General features: G+C 47.1%; 1 protein-coding gene across 2 annotated transcripts in view; it reads left to right on the top strand.

Moving 5' to 3' along the window:
• Positions 1-14539: 14539 nt before the first annotated feature.
• The window catches only part of MAP4K5 (mitogen-activated protein kinase kinase kinase kinase 5), a 116591-nt gene continuing 111579 nt past the window's right edge, over positions 14540-19551 (top strand). For both annotated transcript variants that reach the window (XM_078384326.1, XM_078384328.1), the window contains exon 1: positions 14540-14794. In XM_078384326.1, coding sequence (XP_078240452.1) covers positions 14687-14794 — 108 coding nt within the window. In that variant the 5' untranslated portion in view covers positions 14540-14686. The remainder of the gene's footprint in view (positions 14795-19551) is intronic.

Below are 19551 nucleotides of genomic sequence, written 5' to 3' on the forward strand. Positions count from 1 at the left end.
ACTATGTGTTGTGTGTTTTTGTTTCTACTTGACAACATGGAATAAAGTGTAGACTTTAATATAAGCAGTTTAAAAAAAATACATAAGCATCTGAAATTTGGCTGTAGCACAGGATGCAAAGAGTGGCCTTGTAGGCCAGATGGGTGGGGTATAAATCAAATCAAATCAAATAAAATAAATAAATAAAGAAAGAAAGAATGCATTGGTCTGAGAGGGCCTCTTATTAAAAGTACTAAGATGAATAATAAAGACCAAGAAATAATCAAACTCATAAAATGCCGAAAACTACAATATTTGGCAAGAACTTAAATCTTTTACAAAAACAAACAAACAAAAACCAAGCAAGCTTTCTGGGAGGAAAACTAAAGATCAACAAGGATCTTAAAGGCTATTGCCAGGTGTGAAATGGCTGCACAATCAACAACCCAGGAAAAAAAAAACAGCCTCTTTGTTAAACATATAGTATCTTCCAGCAACAATCCCATGTATAAATGGGATTGTATAAATACTTGCATTGTCCCATTCTTATGTCTGAAGAAGTGGACTTGTCAGCATCTTTACTTTTAATTTTTCTCTTTTTTTGCCTGATATGCTAGCATGGACAAACACCAAGAGAAGGGAGAAGAACTGGGCATGTTTAGCCTTGAAAAAGATTAAGAGGAGATAGGATAGCACTTTTTGAATACTTGAAAGGCTGTCATGCAGGAGAGGGGCGGAATCTGTTCCCGATCATCCCAGGGTGCAGGATGTGCAACTGTGGGCTCAAGTTACAGGAAGCCAGATTTCGACTGAATATCAGGAAAAAAACTTCCTTACTGTTAGAGCAGTACGACAGTGGAACCGGTGACCTCGGGAGTTGGTGAGGGCTCCAACACTGGAGGTGTTAAAGAGAAAATGGGACCACCCTCTGTCAGGTCTGCTTTGATTTGGATCCCTGCGCTGAGCAGGGGGTTGGATTTTATAGCCTTGTAGTAGGCCCCTTCCAACTCAATGATTCTATGAATTGGTCTATGAATTAATGAGACAAATGAGTTGTCCAACACATCTGGAAGCGAGTAATTTGGAAAAGAGTGCCATAAGTAGAGATGGGCACAATCTGCTGGTTTGATGGTTTGTACTGGTCCTTTTACCTGCCGAACAGGTGTCTGGCGCTTCCCAGCCCCACCCCCTCTGGGGGGCACTCATTCAAGAGGTAGCGCCCACTACCATAACTAAAGGTCACATACTGTGTTTCCTCCAAAGTAAGACAGGGTCTTATATTAATTTTTGCTCCCCCCCCCAAAAAATGCATTACAGCTTATTTTCAGGGGATGTTTTATTTTGTTCGTGTACAACCATCTACAGCATATAAGCTCAATAAATAAATAAATACATTTATTCAAATACAGCCATGTCATCTTCTTCTGGTTGCTGCACAAGGGTGGAGGGCAGGGTTTCACTTAATTGGGGCTTATTTTTTGGGGTAGGGCTTCTATGAAGAGCATCCTGAAAAATCCTACTAGGGCTTATTTTCAGGTTAGGTCTTATTTTGTGGGAAATCAGAGTACCAGAACTTTTAAAAGTCAGTGACAGACAGGTGAACCAAACAGCCACCACAACCCTCCTCAGCCAATCACATTGTGATACATCAACAATCAATCATGTAGGAGGAGGAGATTTGAAATGCCGAGAGTGACCGGTTAACTGCCCAATGGGGTTTGGCCCCATAAGTGGGCAGAGAGGACTGAGGGAGGGTTGAGTTGAGAAAGGCTATTTCCACAGGTTGAGGAAATGCCTTGTTCGGATGGTTTCAGTGAAGCCTGAACTGCTTAAGAATTCACACACCCTGTTGTAGTGCTGGTTGCGGCATGCATAAAATAGAACGACAACTGGGCTATATCTCTCCCTGAGTGTATTGAGAGCAACATCTGGTTCCAACAGCTGTCTCAGTTAGTATTTCTACGGAAGCCAATGGAGATTTGATGTAAAGGACTCCCTTCAAGTCTGGAAGCAACCAGCATTGGTTGGTTTACTATGCTACCATTATTCTACACAAAACAGAGCAAAGGAGCAAATTGGAAATGAGTGCCAGAGGCGACTCAAGACAGTTCACAACAGATTTGAAAAAAACACTATATAAATATCATATTTTTAAAAAATATTAAACATATATTAGGATTTTTTAAAAATCAAGTTTTAAAAATTCAAAGCCATTTAAAAACCTGTATGTTAAAAGCAGAGACATCACCTTGCTTGAAAAGTCTGCATAGTCAAAGCTCTGGTTTTTCCAGTAGCGATGTATGGAAGTGAGAGCTGAACCATAAAGAAGGCTGGCCACAGAAGAATTGATGCTTTTGAATTGTGGTTCTGGAGGAGGCTCTTGAGAGTCCCCTTGACTGCAAGGAGAACAAACCCATTCGTTTTGAAGGTAATCAACCCCGAGTGTTCCCTGGAAGGACAGATCCTGAAGCTGAAGCTCCAATCCTTTGGCCATCTCATGAGAAGAGAAGACTTCCAGGAAAAGACCCTGATGCTAGGAAAATGTGAAGGCAAGAGGAGAAGGGGAAGACAGAGGACGAGATGGATGGACGGGGTCATCGAAGCAACCGACATGAATTTGACCCAACTCTGGAAGGCAGTGGAAGACAGGAGGACCTGGCGTGCTCTGGTCCATGGAGTCATGAAGAGTTGGACGCGACTTAACGACTAAACAGCAACGTTAAAAACCAGCATTTGCTGCTTAATGGCCTGCCTGAAGAGGAAGGTCTTTGCCTGATGATGGAAGGACAACCTGGGTTCTCGGGGCCCTTTGTTTAAAGCCTGGGCGCCACCACTGAGCAGGCCCTTTCTCGTGACCTCACCAAACAAGCTTGAGAAGGTGGTGGAACCGAGACGAGGGTCTCCCCAGAAGATCTTAAAAGCTGAGAAGGCTCATATGGGGGTGATATGAACCTTGAAATAGCCTGCAAAGAGATTAAAGAAATAATTTGTGCACTTAAAAGGCCTGTAGTCCTCAGATTTTCCTTTTGACGGTGGACCGTTTTCTCCATTGCTCTTGCGATGATTATGATATTTCACATTAAGATGTTTACAGATGCATAAAATACTATCAGCCGAGGCCATAGCTAAAAAGCCACTTGTATAAACAGGAGGCGAGGTGAGGTGATGTTCAGCTTCCTTGGGTGTTACCACATAATTGCTGTTTGGTTGTTTGGTGTACTGTATCACAGAACCACTTCCTATGTCCGGCATGTTCTCAGCTCATGGATTTTAAATAGTTTCTTCGGTTAATTCTCTCTGTATTGGAGGTGCCTGACCACAGGAGGTGTGCAGAAGATCACGGCTTCTGACTCAGGAGGCTGACGTATCTCATTCCTCTGCCTGGGCATGCATGTGGGCATTTCTTGGCCCCTTGTCAGTCCAAAAACATTATTCAGTAACATTTAAAATAGCCATTAAAAATGTCCAGTCATAGGACAATTAAATAAAAGTTAATTTCTGGCCTAGTCACCAGGCAGAAAAAGTTTGGTCACCTCTGAGTATCTGAGTTCTGGGAATAGGTGTGGAAAGTAGCTGCTGCAAAGTGCTGCAATCAAGTGACGATACCAGATGCGAAGGATGAGCGCCACAATCTCATCGTGACCCATCTGTCTTTCGCCCTTCCTTCCAGTTCTGTTCAGCTATAGGTCCGTTGGTGGGGGTAAGAGGCCAAGAGGCTCAGCCTAGGGTGGAGAAGTGACCTAGAACCAGGTCAGTTCTTGCATAAATGGATCTCCAAAATGTCCTGTCAACAAACTTAAGCCTGTGGCTTCCCTGAGGGATTCAATCCGTCTTGTATCAGATCTTCCTCTTTTCCTGTTGCCTTCCACCTTTCCCAGCATGACGGTCTTTCTCAGAGAATCCTGCCTTCACATGATGTGCCCAAAGAACGGCAGCCTCAGCTTCAATATTTTTGCCTCCGGAAATAATTCAGGCTTGATTTGATCTAGGACCTACTTCTTCATCTTTCTGGCAGTCCAAGGTCTCTGTAAAGTTCTCCTTCAGCAACACGATTCAGAAGACACATCAAATGTTTCCTAACTCTTCAGCTTTCACACCCATACATGGCGATCAGGAATCCAAGAGGGTGGATGATCTTGGTCTCCAGTGATCCATCCTTATCCTTGACGATGATCTTTTCTAGTTCCTTCATTGCTACGCTTTCCAAGTCTCTGTCTTCCTCTGATTGATTAATAGAAAACATTTCTATCCTGCTTTTCTCCCCAAAAGGACCCAAGGTGACTTGATGATTGAAGCAAGGTCTACAACATCTCTTAACTATTTAAATTTCCTTGTTGTCAACATTAAAGTTAAATAAATAAAATAAATAAATTAAAGTTGTGAACTTCTTCTGTAGTCATGATTGTCTTCCTAACCTTCAGCTGCAGTCCTGCTTTGGCACTTTCTCCTTTCACTTTCCCTAATGGTGGTTTCAAAGCCATTAAAAAGGGTGTCCTCTGCCTATCTTAAAGTGCTGATGTTTCTTCCACCTATTTTCACTCCTTCTTCCTCTGAATCTAGTCCAGCTTTCCCTAGGATATGTTCAGCATACAGATGGAACGGAGACAGAGATAAAAGGCGCCGTCGCCTGACCCCTTTGCCTATAGGAAACCCTTCTATCTCTTCACATTCTGTACTTAATGGTAACTTCTGGTCCGCAACACAAGTTATGCATCAGGATAATTAAGTGTTGAGGGGGGGACACCCATATATTTCAGAGCAACTGACTGTTTCTCATTATCTACACCAGTGGTGTAGATAATGGGTTACTCTGGTGTTTTTGGACTGCAACTCCCAGAAGCCTTCACCACTAGCTGTGCTGGCTGGAGTTTCTGGGAGTTGCAGTTCAAAAACATCTGAGTAACCCAAGGTTAAGAACCACTGATCTACAGTGTACACAATCCAAAGCTTTGGGGCTCTCCAGTAGCTAATGGATATTTGCAATCTGATTTCAAGTGAAATTAAGCTGGAACCTCTCAGGCACTTCTCACTCCACATAAGGTAGAAGGCTTTGTTTCAACTGCTTGAGCATCATTTTGCTTGCATGAGAAATCAAAGCAATGTTCCTCTAGTTACTGCACTCCTTGGCATCTCCTTCCTTAGGCATTGTAATATCTATTGAGTGTTTCTAGTCTGTGGGCCATTGTCTTGTTTCCCTTATTTGTTTGCATATTCTTGTTATGATTTTGACAGATTCATTCTCTGTGGCTTAAAACAGATCTATCAGTATTCCATCTACCCCTGGTGATTTATTTCTTACATCCTGGAGGGGAATTCCAGATTTAATAATACAGTTTGGTATATTGGGCAAAATCAAAAGAAATAGAACAAAAGAAAACGAAAACCTGTGGTGCCTTAAAAGACTATATTTTAATGTGAGTTTTGGTGGACGTGGTGGTGCTGCGGGCTGAACCGCAGAAGCCTTTGTGTGCTGCAGGGTCAGAAGACTAGCAGTCGTAAGATCAAATCCATGCGAAGAAGTGACCTCCCGTCGCTTTGTCCCAGCTCCTCGCCAACCTAGTACTTCGAAAGCATGCAAATGGGAGTAGATAAATAGGTACCACCTCGGTGGGAAGGTAAAACGGCGTTCCCTAGCCACGCTCGCCACGTGACAACGGAAACTGTCTTTGGACAAGCGCTGGCTCTACGGCTTGGAAACGGGGATGAGCACCGCCCCCTCGAGTCGAACACGACTGGACTAAAAAAATGTCAAGGGGAGCCTTTACCTTTGGTGGACAGGTCCAGACCTACAGAAGCAGAATAAATATTGATTGGCTCTTGGAGGGATGTGATATGCAGTAATTGATGGCTTGGCTGTTTTAGGGCTGTGTTGTAAAAATTCCTCAGGAGACAGAAAAGAGACACAGATCCTAGGCAAATATGAGGGAGGGAGACAAGAGAGGAGGGGAGTGTGTGTGAGAGAGGTGTGTGTGTGTCTGTGTGAGAAAGTATGTGCCACTGTGTGTGCGTGTGTGTGTGCGCGCGTGTGTGTGTGTGTGTGTGTGTGAGAGAGAGGTCTTTGTGTGTGAGGTGTGTATCTGTGTGAGGGAGAAGAGAGGGGTGTGTGTGAGACAGGAGAGAGGTGTTTGTGTGTGTGTGAGACGGGGGTGTCTGTGTGTGTGTGTGAGAGAGAGAGAGGCGTGTTTGCATGTGAGGTGTGTATCTGTTTGAGGTAGAAGAGGGTGTGCGTGTATGTGTGTGCGCGCCTCTGCCCTTTTCCCCTTCCTTCCTGGAGCCCCCCGAGAGAGGCAGGGACGGAGGCAGGGAAGGAGGGCCGGCCGGCCAGGCCCACGCCGGGGCGCTGTGGCTCTTCGGCCTCCGCCGAGGAGGCAGGCAAGCGGGCGGGCGGGCGGGCAGGCAGGCAGGCGGCGGCGGCGGCGGAGGAGGAGGAGGAGGCGGGCCCCACCGAGGGACGCAAGGCCGGCGGGAGGGAACAGGGAGGCCGGGAGGGAGAGCCAGAGGGAGGCGGGCGCTTCGGCTGCGACGACCACGACCGCGGCGAGGGAAGGAAGGGAGGGAACGAGCGAGCGAGGGAGCGAACGGGCAGGAGCCGGAGAAGAGGAGGAGGCGGCGGCGGCGGTTTCTCTGGCGTGGCCCGGCCCGGCCCGGCCCGGCTTTCGGAGAGAGGAGGCCGGCGGGCGGGCGGACGAGGCAGGCGGGCGAGGCCAAGGCCAGGCCAGCGGGAGCCGCACGGGCCCGACTAGGCCGGCCAGGCTCGAGGGGTTCGGCGGCCGGGACGTCACCACCACCACCGCCCGCGGGGAGCGGAGGAAGGGTGGGTTGAGGCCCGTCGCGACCCGCCTCCTTCTCGCCCTTCTCCGGCCCAGGTGAGGATCGGGCCCTCCGCCGGTTGGGGTGGTGGTGGAGAGGGACGGAATGGATGGGGGGGGGAGGAAGGCCGAGAGATTCAACGCCCCCCCCCCTTTCCAAAGCAGGCACACACACCCTCCCCTCCCTTCCCGGCCCCGCGTCCAGGAAGGGCGGCTTGGCCCTCCTTCTCCCCCCCCGAAGCGAGGTGGGCCTTTCAGGGCCCCCACAGAAGACAGAGGGGGCCCTCGGCCCTTTGAGAGGGTGGGGTGCGGGGTTGGAGATCCTGATCCTCGCCCAGACCCCTTTCCCCCCCTTCTCCGCCTTTGGGGCTGGGGAGGTTGGAGTAAGGTAGACTGCGCTTTCCAGGGGAGGTTCTCCAACCCCTCCACCGCAGGAGGTTGGAGGGCAACGAGGGGGGCCTTCACACGGACACGCGTCGGGCACGGGGGGAGTATCTCTTCTTCTCCCCCCCAACCCCCCTTCCTTGCACGGGGGGGAGGTGAGGGCGACTGGGGCACACAGACTTGGGGGTTGGTGAAAACACCACCGTGCCTCCTTGCACGAGGCGGTGGTGATGGTGCGGTCAAGGTGCTTCTGAGTTAGGGCAACCCCCCCCCAGGTGTGGGGTTCACAATTTGTGTGTGTGTTGAGTTGTGTAAGATGTTCAAGGGGTTGGCGTATCCTTGGCGCACCCCACCCTGGTGAGAGGCCATGGCTGAGCAGAGATTGGAACCCAGGTCTTTCTGAGTCCTAGCTGGGCGCCCTGCCTGTTGCATCCCAGGGGCCTGATGTGCTACAGTGCGCACTGCTGGGGAGGGGGGGGAGAAAAGAAAACATGCTGGGGAGGAAGGCCACCTCCCAGCAAATCAGAAGGTGGGGAGCATGAGTTTTGAGGACCCCGAAGAGTACAGGCTGGACTGCAGTACGTGGGATGGGGTGGCACACACACACTCAGGTGCTCCTTGGGTCCTGGTGGTGTTTTTTTTAGTCTTTGGGCTTCTTCCCCTCCCTCTACAATTGCTGCCGCCCAGGTAAGTGCGTATTCTAGGAGCCGAGGGAAACACTGGTCACGAAACACTGGTCACGTTTGCACCCTCTTGCTTGATTTGCGTTGCTTCCTCTTCAGCTCCGGCCCAGTAGCTCGGGAAGTAAAAACCAGTTGGGCCAGACTGGGCGTGTGTGGGGAAGGTGGGTTCCACTTAAAGAGGCCACTGCTGAAAAACCCTTAAAATCAAAGACCCGTTTTTGTCAGCCTCACTGAGGTAGCCGGGCGGTCTCGCCAAGGGAGCTGTGCTCGCCTGTTGCGCACTTCATGCGCTGCTTTTGAGGCTGGCGGATTGAAGGCGCACGGTTTCCTCGGTTGCACCTCCGTCCAGCTCAGACGCAAATGGAGGCAAGCCAGGTGCTGTTTAGATGCCTTTCGGTGCCCACCTGAGCCACGGGCTCACCTTGAGTGGATTTGGCTCCCTCCCTCTGGGGGAGACGTCCTGACTCAGAAGCCCTTGCAGGGTTTTTTGTTTTATTTTAGGCCAGCTGTTTATATAGTTAATAAGGTGCTCTGCAGGAATCCGTGCTTAAGCAATTAGGCTTTGGATTACTGGGGATTCTGCGCTCGTTTCAAGCACCCAGAGATGGATGGGGTAAACTTTCGCCGGCTCACAAGCAAGAGATTTGTTACCCAGGCAGGTGCTGAGAGACATTGGCCGCTGCCTCCTGGACCAATGGACAAAGCAAGCCAATTTGCAGCGGTCGGTCGCTAGACCATACCGTGTTCAGCTTCTATCCGCTGATAATTGGCTGATCATCTCAGCCTCGGTTCTTGCTGGCACTCAAAGGTAGATTTCATCCACTGAAAGCTTCAGTCCAGCATGCTTTAAATAAAAGGAAAGGGCCGAAACATTAGGGGCACACATGTGGCGCATGATAATTCTAGTTCAGGGTTTTTCCCTGACCAAGCACCTTCTATTTTGCATCCTGACACCTTACACATCCTTTGCGATCACTAAAATAATTCTGTTGAGGTTTCTCTGATGTGCAATTAAATTTTAAGAGAGAAGTTGTTACTCATCTAAAAACAATTCATTTCACTTGGCAGTGCTGCTTTTAATATGCTGCTAAGCTCATGCTTTTGGCTCGGCTTTGTAGCCGTGATAGCAAGAAGGGTTTTTTTTAATGATTCTGAAATTGCTAAGATCTGTTCTGAGTATTGATTCTGCATCGCTGGAGTGAAATAGCTGGCTCGCTTGCCATCACATCTGTCTCCCGCGCTTTTGCTGATCCAGAAGGGGTCTTATGCAGCTTCCTTCTGGATTAAGCTTGCAAAGGACCACGCTACACCCTCTAACAGCTCACAGCGACTGTTTGTCTTTTTGGGTCCTGGTTTTATGGGGAAAACAGAGCAAAGGCTGGAGCAGGAGACAAAGAGTCTGTTGCAAAAAAAATGTGCAGCCTGATGCAAGATTATTCTGCTGGCGGATAGGGGACCTTCTGTGTCCTCGCAGCTGTCCTCTTACAGGACCCATCTTTTCCCTTGACCCTTTTGGCTAGGTTGTGCAAATCTCCGACAACCTGTTGCCCTCCAGATCCTGGTACGAGGACACACATCGACCCGTCATCACAAGAACTGCGGTCCAACACATCTGGAGGGTGCCAGCTTGGCGAAACTGTGGCGCAGCATCTTAGAAAGCATCAGAGGAAGCCCGTTGTGTGTGATGGACCGAGAGATACAGACAAAGAAGCCTATGGGAGACACAGTTAGCTCACTCCCTTCCTCGGCTCTCACTGGTAGAGCGTGTCTTGTTTTTTTGTGGATGCGTGAGGAAGAGATGCAGCTTATTTATTAACCTGTGTGCATTTTGTCTCCAGTGGTTTGCATCCAGGTGTTCTCCTGGTCCTTCACAGTAGGAAGCCACAGCAATGCAGTTAGACATACTGTGCAGAAAGTGACATGAACCTTAGACAAAATCAGTGAAGGAAATCTGTAGAGGAAGACATGATGTAGAAATGTGTGATGGTCTGCTGAGCATCTTGTTCTGTCTGCTGCTTAGGTGTTGGAACCTGAAATCCTAAGGGTTTGTTGTGTGTTGCTTGTTTCTGTGCTGTCAAAAGTTGGGATGCAGACAAGAGCGTTTATAGTCAAAAGTTCCTTTTTTGTGTTGAGTTCCCACTGGCCAGAGTGGCCACAGGCCATGTTAAATGAGGCTTTCTAGGAAGTCTAAAAATGACTTGCTGGCCAGCTCTGCTTCCAGGTCTGTGACTACAGGTGATCATGCAAATCCAGTCCCATGCCACTGCCTGCTGGATAAGCCTATAATCTGGGTCACTCCCTTCGTGTGAGCATCCGTCTTTGAGGGAAGTCACGAGGCTCGCTAGCACGTCTGGAAGGGCTTGCGGTCCCTTCAAGGTCTCCCACTTCTGAAAAAGCTGTCTGCATGTTCTCTACCTCAAAAAACCCTCGAAAGGATTGCCATAAGTCAAAATGGACTCAATGGCGTGCCGTTATTTATTGATGTGCCGAAATTCTGCTCCCCGTCAATGTGAATGGGCATGGCTCCTGCAGATACAGTGGTGCCTCGCTTAACGATTTTAATTGATTCCAAAAAAATCATCACTATGGGAAAACATCACTAAGCAAAACACGTTTTCCCATAGAGATGCATTGAAAACCGGATAATCCATTCCAATGGGAACGGACTGCCGTCCTTAAGCGAAAATCGCCATCGGAAACATCACTAAGCGAAACACGGTTCCCCCATTGGAATATATTGAAACCTTTTCAATGCATTTCAGTGGGGGAGAAAAAAATCACCAAAAATTCAAAAAGAGTCAGAACGAAGCCAAATTTGGTTAACAAAGGGTTTATTAAGTGCACTAACAATTTCAAGCACTCGAAACCCTTTTTAAACAATTTAACACCTTTTAAAAATAGCGAAAACGGAGCTGTCAAAAACATCGCTAAGCGAAACGGGGACCTAAACTGTCATCGCTAAGCAAAGCAAGGTCCCGAACATCGCTATGCGAAATTCCCCCATTGGAAACATCGCTAAACGGAGCGCAAGATCGCTCCTAAAACCTCATCGCTAAGCGAATACATCGTTAAACGAGGCAGTCGCTAAGCGAGGCACCACTGTATTGTCCACCAAGCGGAATAATCCTGGGGTCTTTTCAGAACAGACCTATGTTTCAAGTTTTCACACTGTAGTGAACAGCTTGAAATTAAAAAGACCCCAGTGGGTGCAAGCGATAGATCGTATTAGGCAGAGAAATATAAGTCTCAGTGCCTTTTAATCCAGCATTTTGCTGTGCAATGAGGATTTCTGTAAAGCCGTCTGCTTCAAGCAGTGACTGATGGACTCCGAGGAGCAAGGTCTGTTGGGGTGCCCTACGATGTCCAGCGATTAAGGGTCGGAAGACATCTCTAGGTCTGCCATTTCCAAGAATTAGGAGGCAGAGAGAAAGCTAAGAAAATGGCAAGGGTGTGTGCCCACCGAGCTGTGTCACCATTTAGATTGTTCTCAGGAGGGCAGTAAATGTGGGCGCAGAATTTAGGTTATGCGGTGAAGGGAGTTTGGACTTTTATAAGCACGTGGCGCTCCTGTGGAGCCAAAGAGACATCTTACCCTTGAGTTCCCTTTCTGGATTGTAGCACCATGTTGGCTTATTGGCGTCTGGGAGTTGTAGTTTAAAAGACTTGGCCAGGCTTAAGAAGGGGTGCCCTCTATCCATCTCACCCCTTACATGTTCTCTCTTGCAGATGTCCCAGGCCTGCTTCCCTCCATGCTTGCTGTCCTCAGTCTAATCAACCAATCTTTTATTCCAAAGAGCATGAAAAAATGTATTATGACTCTTTGCTTGTTTAGTTTCCCCAGTGGCAGGTCCAATCTGGTTTTATAATACTAACTTGATGTTCAGGTTGCAGTAAACAGAGATTGTAAAAGGGCAATTGAGCTGCTTCGGGTCACTGCACTGGGAGAAAAGCAGAATGTTGATTAAATTCATCTTCTACCTTGTTAGGGGAAAACGTAAGGGAATTATTTTTTTAGTTTGTAATTTTTCTTTTAAAAAATTATTGAATCTAAAATACATAAAAATGTAAAACTAACAAATACATACACAAAGACATGCTGGCTTTATCTCATTTATGATGCCGCATTCCCTTTCCAAAACTGCATTGATTTTTTGATGGCATATTGCCTTTCCTTTTCATTAGTACATAGACAATAAAAACTCCCCAAATATGTCTAAGGATAATTTTGATTGTTGGATCTTTTTAAACTTAACTTCACACATTAAGGTCCCCCATTAATTCCCCTACCACTAAATTTTGGTGGTTTTTAAAAATATTTTAATGAAAATAACAAATAACAAAACTAGCATAAGGTACATGTTCATACACAATACAAATTAAACTTTCCCCACCTGTGACCTTGGGACTAGGTAACCAAAGGTATCATTTTAGAACGTTTCACCCCATACCTCTCTAAAAATACATTTGATTCTTCTGCTGGCCTATAACCTTTCCCTTTCAAAAAGACATACTCCAAATATAAATTCCACTCATCTTTGAAATCGTTGTTGTTTACTCGTGTCCGACTCTTCGTGACCCCATGGACCAGAGCATGCCAGGCCCTCCTGTCTTCCACTGCCTCCCGGAGTTGGTTCAAATTCATGTTGGTACCTTCGATGACACTGTCCAGCCATCTCGTCCTCTGTCGTCCCCTTCTCCTCTTGCCCTCACACTTTCCCAACATCAGGGTCTTTTCCAGGGAGTCTTCTCTTCTCATGAGATGGCCAAAGGAGTGGAGCCTCAGCTTCAGGATTTGTCCTTCCAGTGAGCACTCCGGGTTGATTTCCTTCAGAATGGATAGGTTCTTGCAGTCCAGGGGACTCTCAAGAGCATCCTTGAAATCATTAGACTTTGCTAAATTTCAGTTAAATGAATGGTATAAAGAAGTATGGGACATTGCCACTGGCATTTCATTAATGGCAGTTTTCCATACTTCCTTATAAAGCAAAAAGCAAAGCGTGCTGCTTATATACCGCCCCATAGCGCTTCAAGCACTCTCCGGGCGGTTTACAATTTAATTATGCAGGCTACACATTGCCCCCCCCCCCCCAGCAAGCTGGGTACTCATTTTACCGACCTCGGAAGGATAGAAGGCTGAGTCAACCTTGAGCTGGCTACCTGGGATTTGAACCCCAGGTCGTGAGCACAGTTTTAGCTGCAGTACAGCGGTTTAACCACTGCGCCACGAGGCTCAGTGATTATAGTGATTATTTAATTGAAATTCAGCGGTCAGGGAATGAATGGGAGAAATTAAGAGGGAGGGTTCCATAGGATTCTCTTCATAGATCTAGTATTCTCTGTCGTCCTTACAAGCAAAGAGTTAAGAGCACCTTTTTGCCAGCCTGACCTCAAGTTTCCGCCTTGACGGCCTTGTCTTGTAGCATGAATCGGAACGTAAAATATTTATTTTTTGATTTGATTTGTATCCCGCCCATCTGGTCTATGCGATCACTCTGAGTGACTATGTTAACTCCGCCAGTGTGCGGCTTGCCTTTCGTGTGAGCGCCTTCGGATAGCCAATGGCAGATTAAGCTCTCCTCATCTACTGTGTTTCCCCGAAAATAAGACAGGGTCTTATATTAAATTTTGCTACTAAAAACACATTAGGGCTTATTTTCAGGGTGTTTTTTTCATGTACAACCATCTCCATTTATTCAAATACAGCCATGTCATCTTCTGGTTGCTGCACAAGGGTGGAGGGCGGGGTTTCTCTTAACTGGGGTTTATTTTTGGGGTAGGGCTTCTATTACAAGCATCCTGAAAAATCATACTAGGGCTAATGTTCAGGTTAGGTCTTATTTTTGGGAAAACAGGGTAGTTTATGTGCAGTGTAATCCTCAAAACCTGGCTGTCTTTAGAATATGGGGCAGGCGAGTCGGTCTTGGTGGGGCTGTTCTTTCTGGCTTGACGAGAAGGCAGCTGGAACCGAAGGGAGTGGGCCCTGGCGCCATTAAGGGCATCTGGGCGCAAGACGGACAGGGCGCTCCCCCTGGCGGGAGGAGAATCCGCGTCCCATGTAAATGACCAGGCAGGGGAGCCTCCCAGAACCAGATGTCCCCCAGATGTGTAGGACTGTAACTCCCATCGCCCCCAGCCAGGATGACCTCCTGTGGGATAAGTTACAGTCCAAGGTAGCTTAAGGGGAACAAGGGTGGAGGGGGGCAGGCTTGTGAATTTGGGGTTGAGGAGTGGAAAAATCCGGATTCAAATCACCCGTTGACGGTTGCGCTTGGTGACCCCGGGCTCGTTAGGAGTGCTTAGCCCAGCCCTACCCCACAGGGTTGTTGCGAGGGTGAGACGAGGGAAGGTCTGAGTACTGTAGACCACATGTGCTGGCCTTGTGCTCCTTAGGCAGGCTTTTAGCAACCCTTGTCTGAGTGCCTTCTTTAAGATCATGTTTAATCTTTGCTTTCTTTTAATTATTCAATTGCATTTTAATTAGCATATGGTTTAATGGGTTCCTGATATTTTAACTTACGTACTATGTTTTTAACCTTATTCTGTTTTAATATTGTGACAGCCGCCTGGGCTCCCCCGTATCGGGAGAGATTTTGGACTGCCTGAAAATAAAGTTTTCCTAGAGCCGTCTTCTTTTTTTAAATGTTTCAGGGCCAGCGACGTGTGGACGGCAGCCATGCACGTCGTCCGGAGATCGCCACGCTAAGGCTTCGACAACCTCTCCTTCTTAGCGTTGAGCCCCCCGGAAACAAGGAGGACAGAGGCGGCTGTGCACCATTCCTGTTCCCCCTTTTTTGGGGGGGCAGGGCGAAGCAAAGGCTGTCCTAGTGGACCATGGATCCTCTCAGCCGCCCCGGCGGGGATATCATGCGGCGGAATCCCCAGCAGGACTATGAGCTCGTGCAACGCGTGGGGAGCGGCACCTACGGCGATGTCTACAAGGTGAGGACCCAAAACCCCCGACCCTCGCAGGTGCCCTTGGTGGGGACGGAGGAAAAGGCCTTTCTCTGTGACTGCTCCTGGACAGTGGAACTCCCTGCCACTGGAGGCCAGGCAGGCCCTGTCTTGGCTGTCCTTCCGCACGCAGGCAAAATCCCTTTCTCTTCAGGCAGGCTTTCCCTCAGGGACTGCCAGAGTGAGGGATTTTTTTAAATAGGTTCTCATGCCTCACTGCTTTTGAGTGTGTTTTGGTGTTGCGTATGTTTTTGGTATGATATTTGGTTGATCCTTTTTTAGTATTTATCTACTCACTGTTGTTAGCTTTTGTCTTTTGATGATACCTTGGGTCCTTTTAAGGAGAAAGGCGGGGTAAAAATGTTTTCAATTAATCTGTCAGTCATTCAATTGGTGAGAGTACCTCTTCTCGATTTTGGTGTAATTCATGGAACTTCTAATGGAAAGTGGTGCAGGGGGTTCTAGTCCTGAGTCAAGAGAGAGTCCTTTCCCAAACCCCATCTCCAAATATCTTGTTGATAAAATACCCGGGGGCTGCCTCCAGGAAAAGAATAATCCGTAGACATGATGATGACACCTAAGATGGTGTCTTAGGTGTTTTTTTGGTTTTGTTTGTTTGTTTTGTTTTGTATTAGGGACTTTGACGAAATTGGAGCCCAGACATGCCAATCTGTATCAAGTGAGTGTCGTGAGCTTAGTCGGTTGGAGGAAAGGGCAGAACTCTCCCTTTTAGAAACTCAATTTGAATGGGAGGGATTGAAGACAGGGAGGCCAGCCTCATCTGTGATCAGGAACGGCATTCTTGTGCCTGGAGACATTCACGTGCACGCACAGCCGTCATGAAATCAGGTCACCTTTCCACCATGGCGATGGAAAGGGTGGATCTCAACGTTGGCTTCTATTTTTACCCCTCAGTCCTTCCTAAATGGGCCCGGTTCAGACGTTTGACTTGATCGTGTCTGACTAGGGATCCTCGTGCGTTAAGCGTGATCCTTAGAGACGCCCTTGCCAGGAGGCAGGACGAAAAGGTGGAGGATTTTCTGAAGTGGCAGATCTGGGGAGATTTGTCTCCCCCCATTACAAGGAGCGAGCGAGGCGGAGAACGAAGGGCCTGCAGGGCACGATGTTCTCATGGGCTACAGCCATGAGAATGATCAGAAACCGCGCGCCCAGCCCCCTGCGTTCTTTTCAGTGGGCCTTGAATCAGGGGAGCTTCTTAAGAGATTTGGATGGTGTGAAAATTCATGGGAGTAGGTGCTGTTTTGATTTTCCACCTCTGGCCCTAGATACCGTGGGCCGTTCTGGGCTGACTGAAGGTGGTCTTGCAAAAGCACATACAACTCAGTGTGTTACTTGTTTACTGAGTGTCCACCTACCTGGAATACGTATGCCATGGCAGGTGGTTGCCTGGCCTCCTGGATATACTTCTTTCGATGGCCATGGAGGCATCAGATTTAGTGGAGATGCTGCCTCTTTGTTGTCTCTTCCTGCTTCGGCGCGGTTGCCTTCTAATATAGAGAAAAGACCAAATAACGCGCCTGAGAAAAATGAGCAAGTTTGTGAGGTCTGTGTTTGCATAAATACGTGGGTTGGCTGAACATCGGCTGAGGCTCACCAGGATCCCCTTGTGGGATCAGCAGGGCGGCTCAGCTTGGCTGCGCATTTTCTGTATGCGGAGTTGTCATCGTCTCGGAAAACCTAGCACAGGCAGTCATCCGTTGTCTCTGTAGAGAGCATGCATTAGCTCCCGGGGATGGCTGAGAACGGGAAGCAGGAGGCATGTTCCAGGTTCGGTTGTTCAAAAGAGTCACTCTACACATTTTTAATGCAATTGCTCTGTAAAGTCAATTCAGTAAAAGCAGTGAAACGATTCAGCGCTTGATGCTTTATTGATGTGCCTTGAACTCTTAAGCTCTTCAGTAAACAGTCCTTAAGGCTGTGTGCGTTGAATGCCTCGGCAGTTGCATGTTGCAAACAGGTTCTCTGGTACGCTATTCCATATTCTCAGAAATGCAACCTTTTCCTGCCCCCCATATGGGTATTAGCATTATTTTATGAGCCAGAGATCTTCTATGGCAAGCCATGGCAAGTCCGTTTTAAACGAGCAGGGGTGTAGCTGGGGAACTCTCCCAAGCTAGAGGGAAGTTGGGCCAAACCTGGGCCATATCCTTGAATAATACCTTAATGGGTTCGGTTGCTCTGTTTGGGTGGCCCTTTCCCCATGCTATGTGAAGTGAAGGGAGCGTGTGGGGTGGGCGGTCGCTGACGTTCTGGCTTGCCATGTCAGTACAACCTGTGAGTCAAAGTATTTCATCTCTAGCACAGTTTCAGAGGCAAACACAGAGTAGTTAATTTGCACAGAGAACCCGATGTACCATATTTTTCTGTGCATAAGACTAAACTTTTGTCTAAAAAGTGAAAATTGAGGGTCATCTTGTACACGGAAGTAAACTGAGGAGAGAACAAAAACAAGTGGAGGGGAAAGAAGGGATCAAAGCAATCCTGCAGCGCTTTGATCCCTTTCCCCCTACACTTGCTAAACCCCACTTAGATTTCTTAATCTTGGATTAGAAAAGTGCGGGCCGTTTTACAGTATACACGGAAAAATACAGTATGTTAACATGCTTCTCTGGTTCTCTGTGTAATTTTATGCACAGCAAAGAAATGAGCTTTCCTGGACATGGCCATTGAGATTCTTTGCAGTGAACAGTCCTGTGTGCAATTCATTGAGATGGGATACGGTTTTCCTATTTGTTCCACTTTTCTTTTTAAAATTTATTTAACAAACGTCCAACCTATACAACATAAACTTAACACCACAATAAAATACAATTATATAATACACCAGTGCCATCTTCACCCTCAGGGCTAGACTTAATAACATTTTTTAAATTCATACAATCCCTTTTCTCTCCAAAAATTCATTGTTTCTTCCCTCGGCGTATACCTCTTCCCTCTCCGAAATACATATTGCAGGAATACACTCCATATTTTCTTAAAGTCATTTTTTTTGATAGGCCTCTTCTTGTTTTCATATCGCATGTCAATTTATAATTAATTGCCATATCCCATAATTCTCTATACCATCCCTCTAAATTAATTAGTTATCATTTTTCCAGTTTCTTGCAAAGATTAACCTTGCTTCCATAACCATTATTACAATTAAATCCTTATTTTCTTTCAACAGTTGATCTTAACCATATTTAATAAAGCCATCATTGACAGCGACATTTGAATATTTAATCCAGTTATTTCCCTTATTTCTTTAAAAATTTGCTCCCATTCTTTCTTTCTTTCTTCACCTAACCACCACATATATACCGTAAATGCGCCCCCTTCTCTTTTCTATACCTCCAACATAGTGATGATAAATTTTTATTTATTGTGTTGTTTTACCGGCGTTAAATACCACCTCCATATTTTGTTGTTTAGTCGTGTCCAACTCTTCGTGACCTCATGGACCAGAGCACGCCAGGCCCTCCTGTCTTCCACTGCCTCCCGGAGTTGTGTCAAATTCATGTTGGTCCCTTCGATGACCCTGTCCAACCATTTCGTCCTCTCTCGTCCCCCTTCCCCTCTTGCTTTCACACTTTCCCAACATCAGGGTCTTTTCAAGGGAGTCTTCTCTTCTCATGAGATGGCCAAAGGATTGGAGCCTCAGCTTCAGGATCTGTCCTTCCAGTGAGCACTCAGGGTTGATTTCCTTCAGAATGGTACCTCCATATTACCATATAGCAATTTTCTTTTATCCTTACAGACATATTCTTCATAATTCTTTTATCCCACTCTTCTCCTGCTACTTCTTTATCCAAATCATGTTGCCACTGTACTTTTAATCCTTGTGTGTCTTGTTCGGCCTGAATTAATAATTTATATATTTGACTTACAGTTCCCTTTCTTTCTGTCTTTTCGTCTAATTTCAATAGTCTTTTTTCAATAATCTCTCTTTTCTTGCTACTCTTTTCATTGAGCCTAAGTCATGATGAATGTGATTTGATGCAAATACAGAAGCATCTGTAATTGGGAACCACTGGAAAAAAATCAAGTAGATAGCATGCTTTGGAGGGTAATATATCATCAGACAGTTTTCAACGTTTCTTGGCATGGTGGTTGTTCATGCTTGTAGTTCATGCCAGACAAGCATTCTTGAGCAGCATGCAGTTTGTTGTGGGATGGGTGGGTGGAAGTTCCTTTACCTATGATAAGTCACTGTGCTTATATTAGTGAAGAAAAGCATAGCTTTCTCATATGCTTTCTAGCTGACAGATGCTTGGGGAAACCTACCCCCTCCATCTTTGGAGAAGATACCATTAGAACTGCTGGATTGCTTGAGGTCTCTGGCTTTGGAGCCCAAGGTTGGGAGTTCGATTCCCCCGCTGGGACTCCTGCAAGTAGAGCCAGCCTGGGCGGCCTTGGGCCAGCTGTACAGTCCCACAGCGCCCCTAGAGGGAGGAAATGGTAATACACCTCTGAGTATTCCATTTTAGGAAAACCCTGATAAATTAGAATTGACTGGACAGCACATGATTGTTTGCTGGCTGGAGAGCTCAGTGGTTGAGGTCTCTGTCGGTGGAGCCCGAGGTTGGGAGTTCGATTCCCCACTGGACCTATTTGGCATGTGCTGGACTCAATGATCCATAAGGTCTCTTCCAGCTTTGAAGTTCTAAGATGATGATGGCGATGATGATATGCAGCAGGCCTGGGAGAGCCACCGCTGCCAGTCTGCGTTGGACTGGAGCGGACGG

This window comes from Pogona vitticeps, chromosome 1 (assembly GCF_051106095.1).
Source record: "Pogona vitticeps strain Pit_001003342236 chromosome 1, PviZW2.1, whole genome shotgun sequence".
In the NCBI taxonomy this organism is placed as follows: Eukaryota; Metazoa; Chordata; class Lepidosauria; order Squamata; family Agamidae; genus Pogona; species Pogona vitticeps.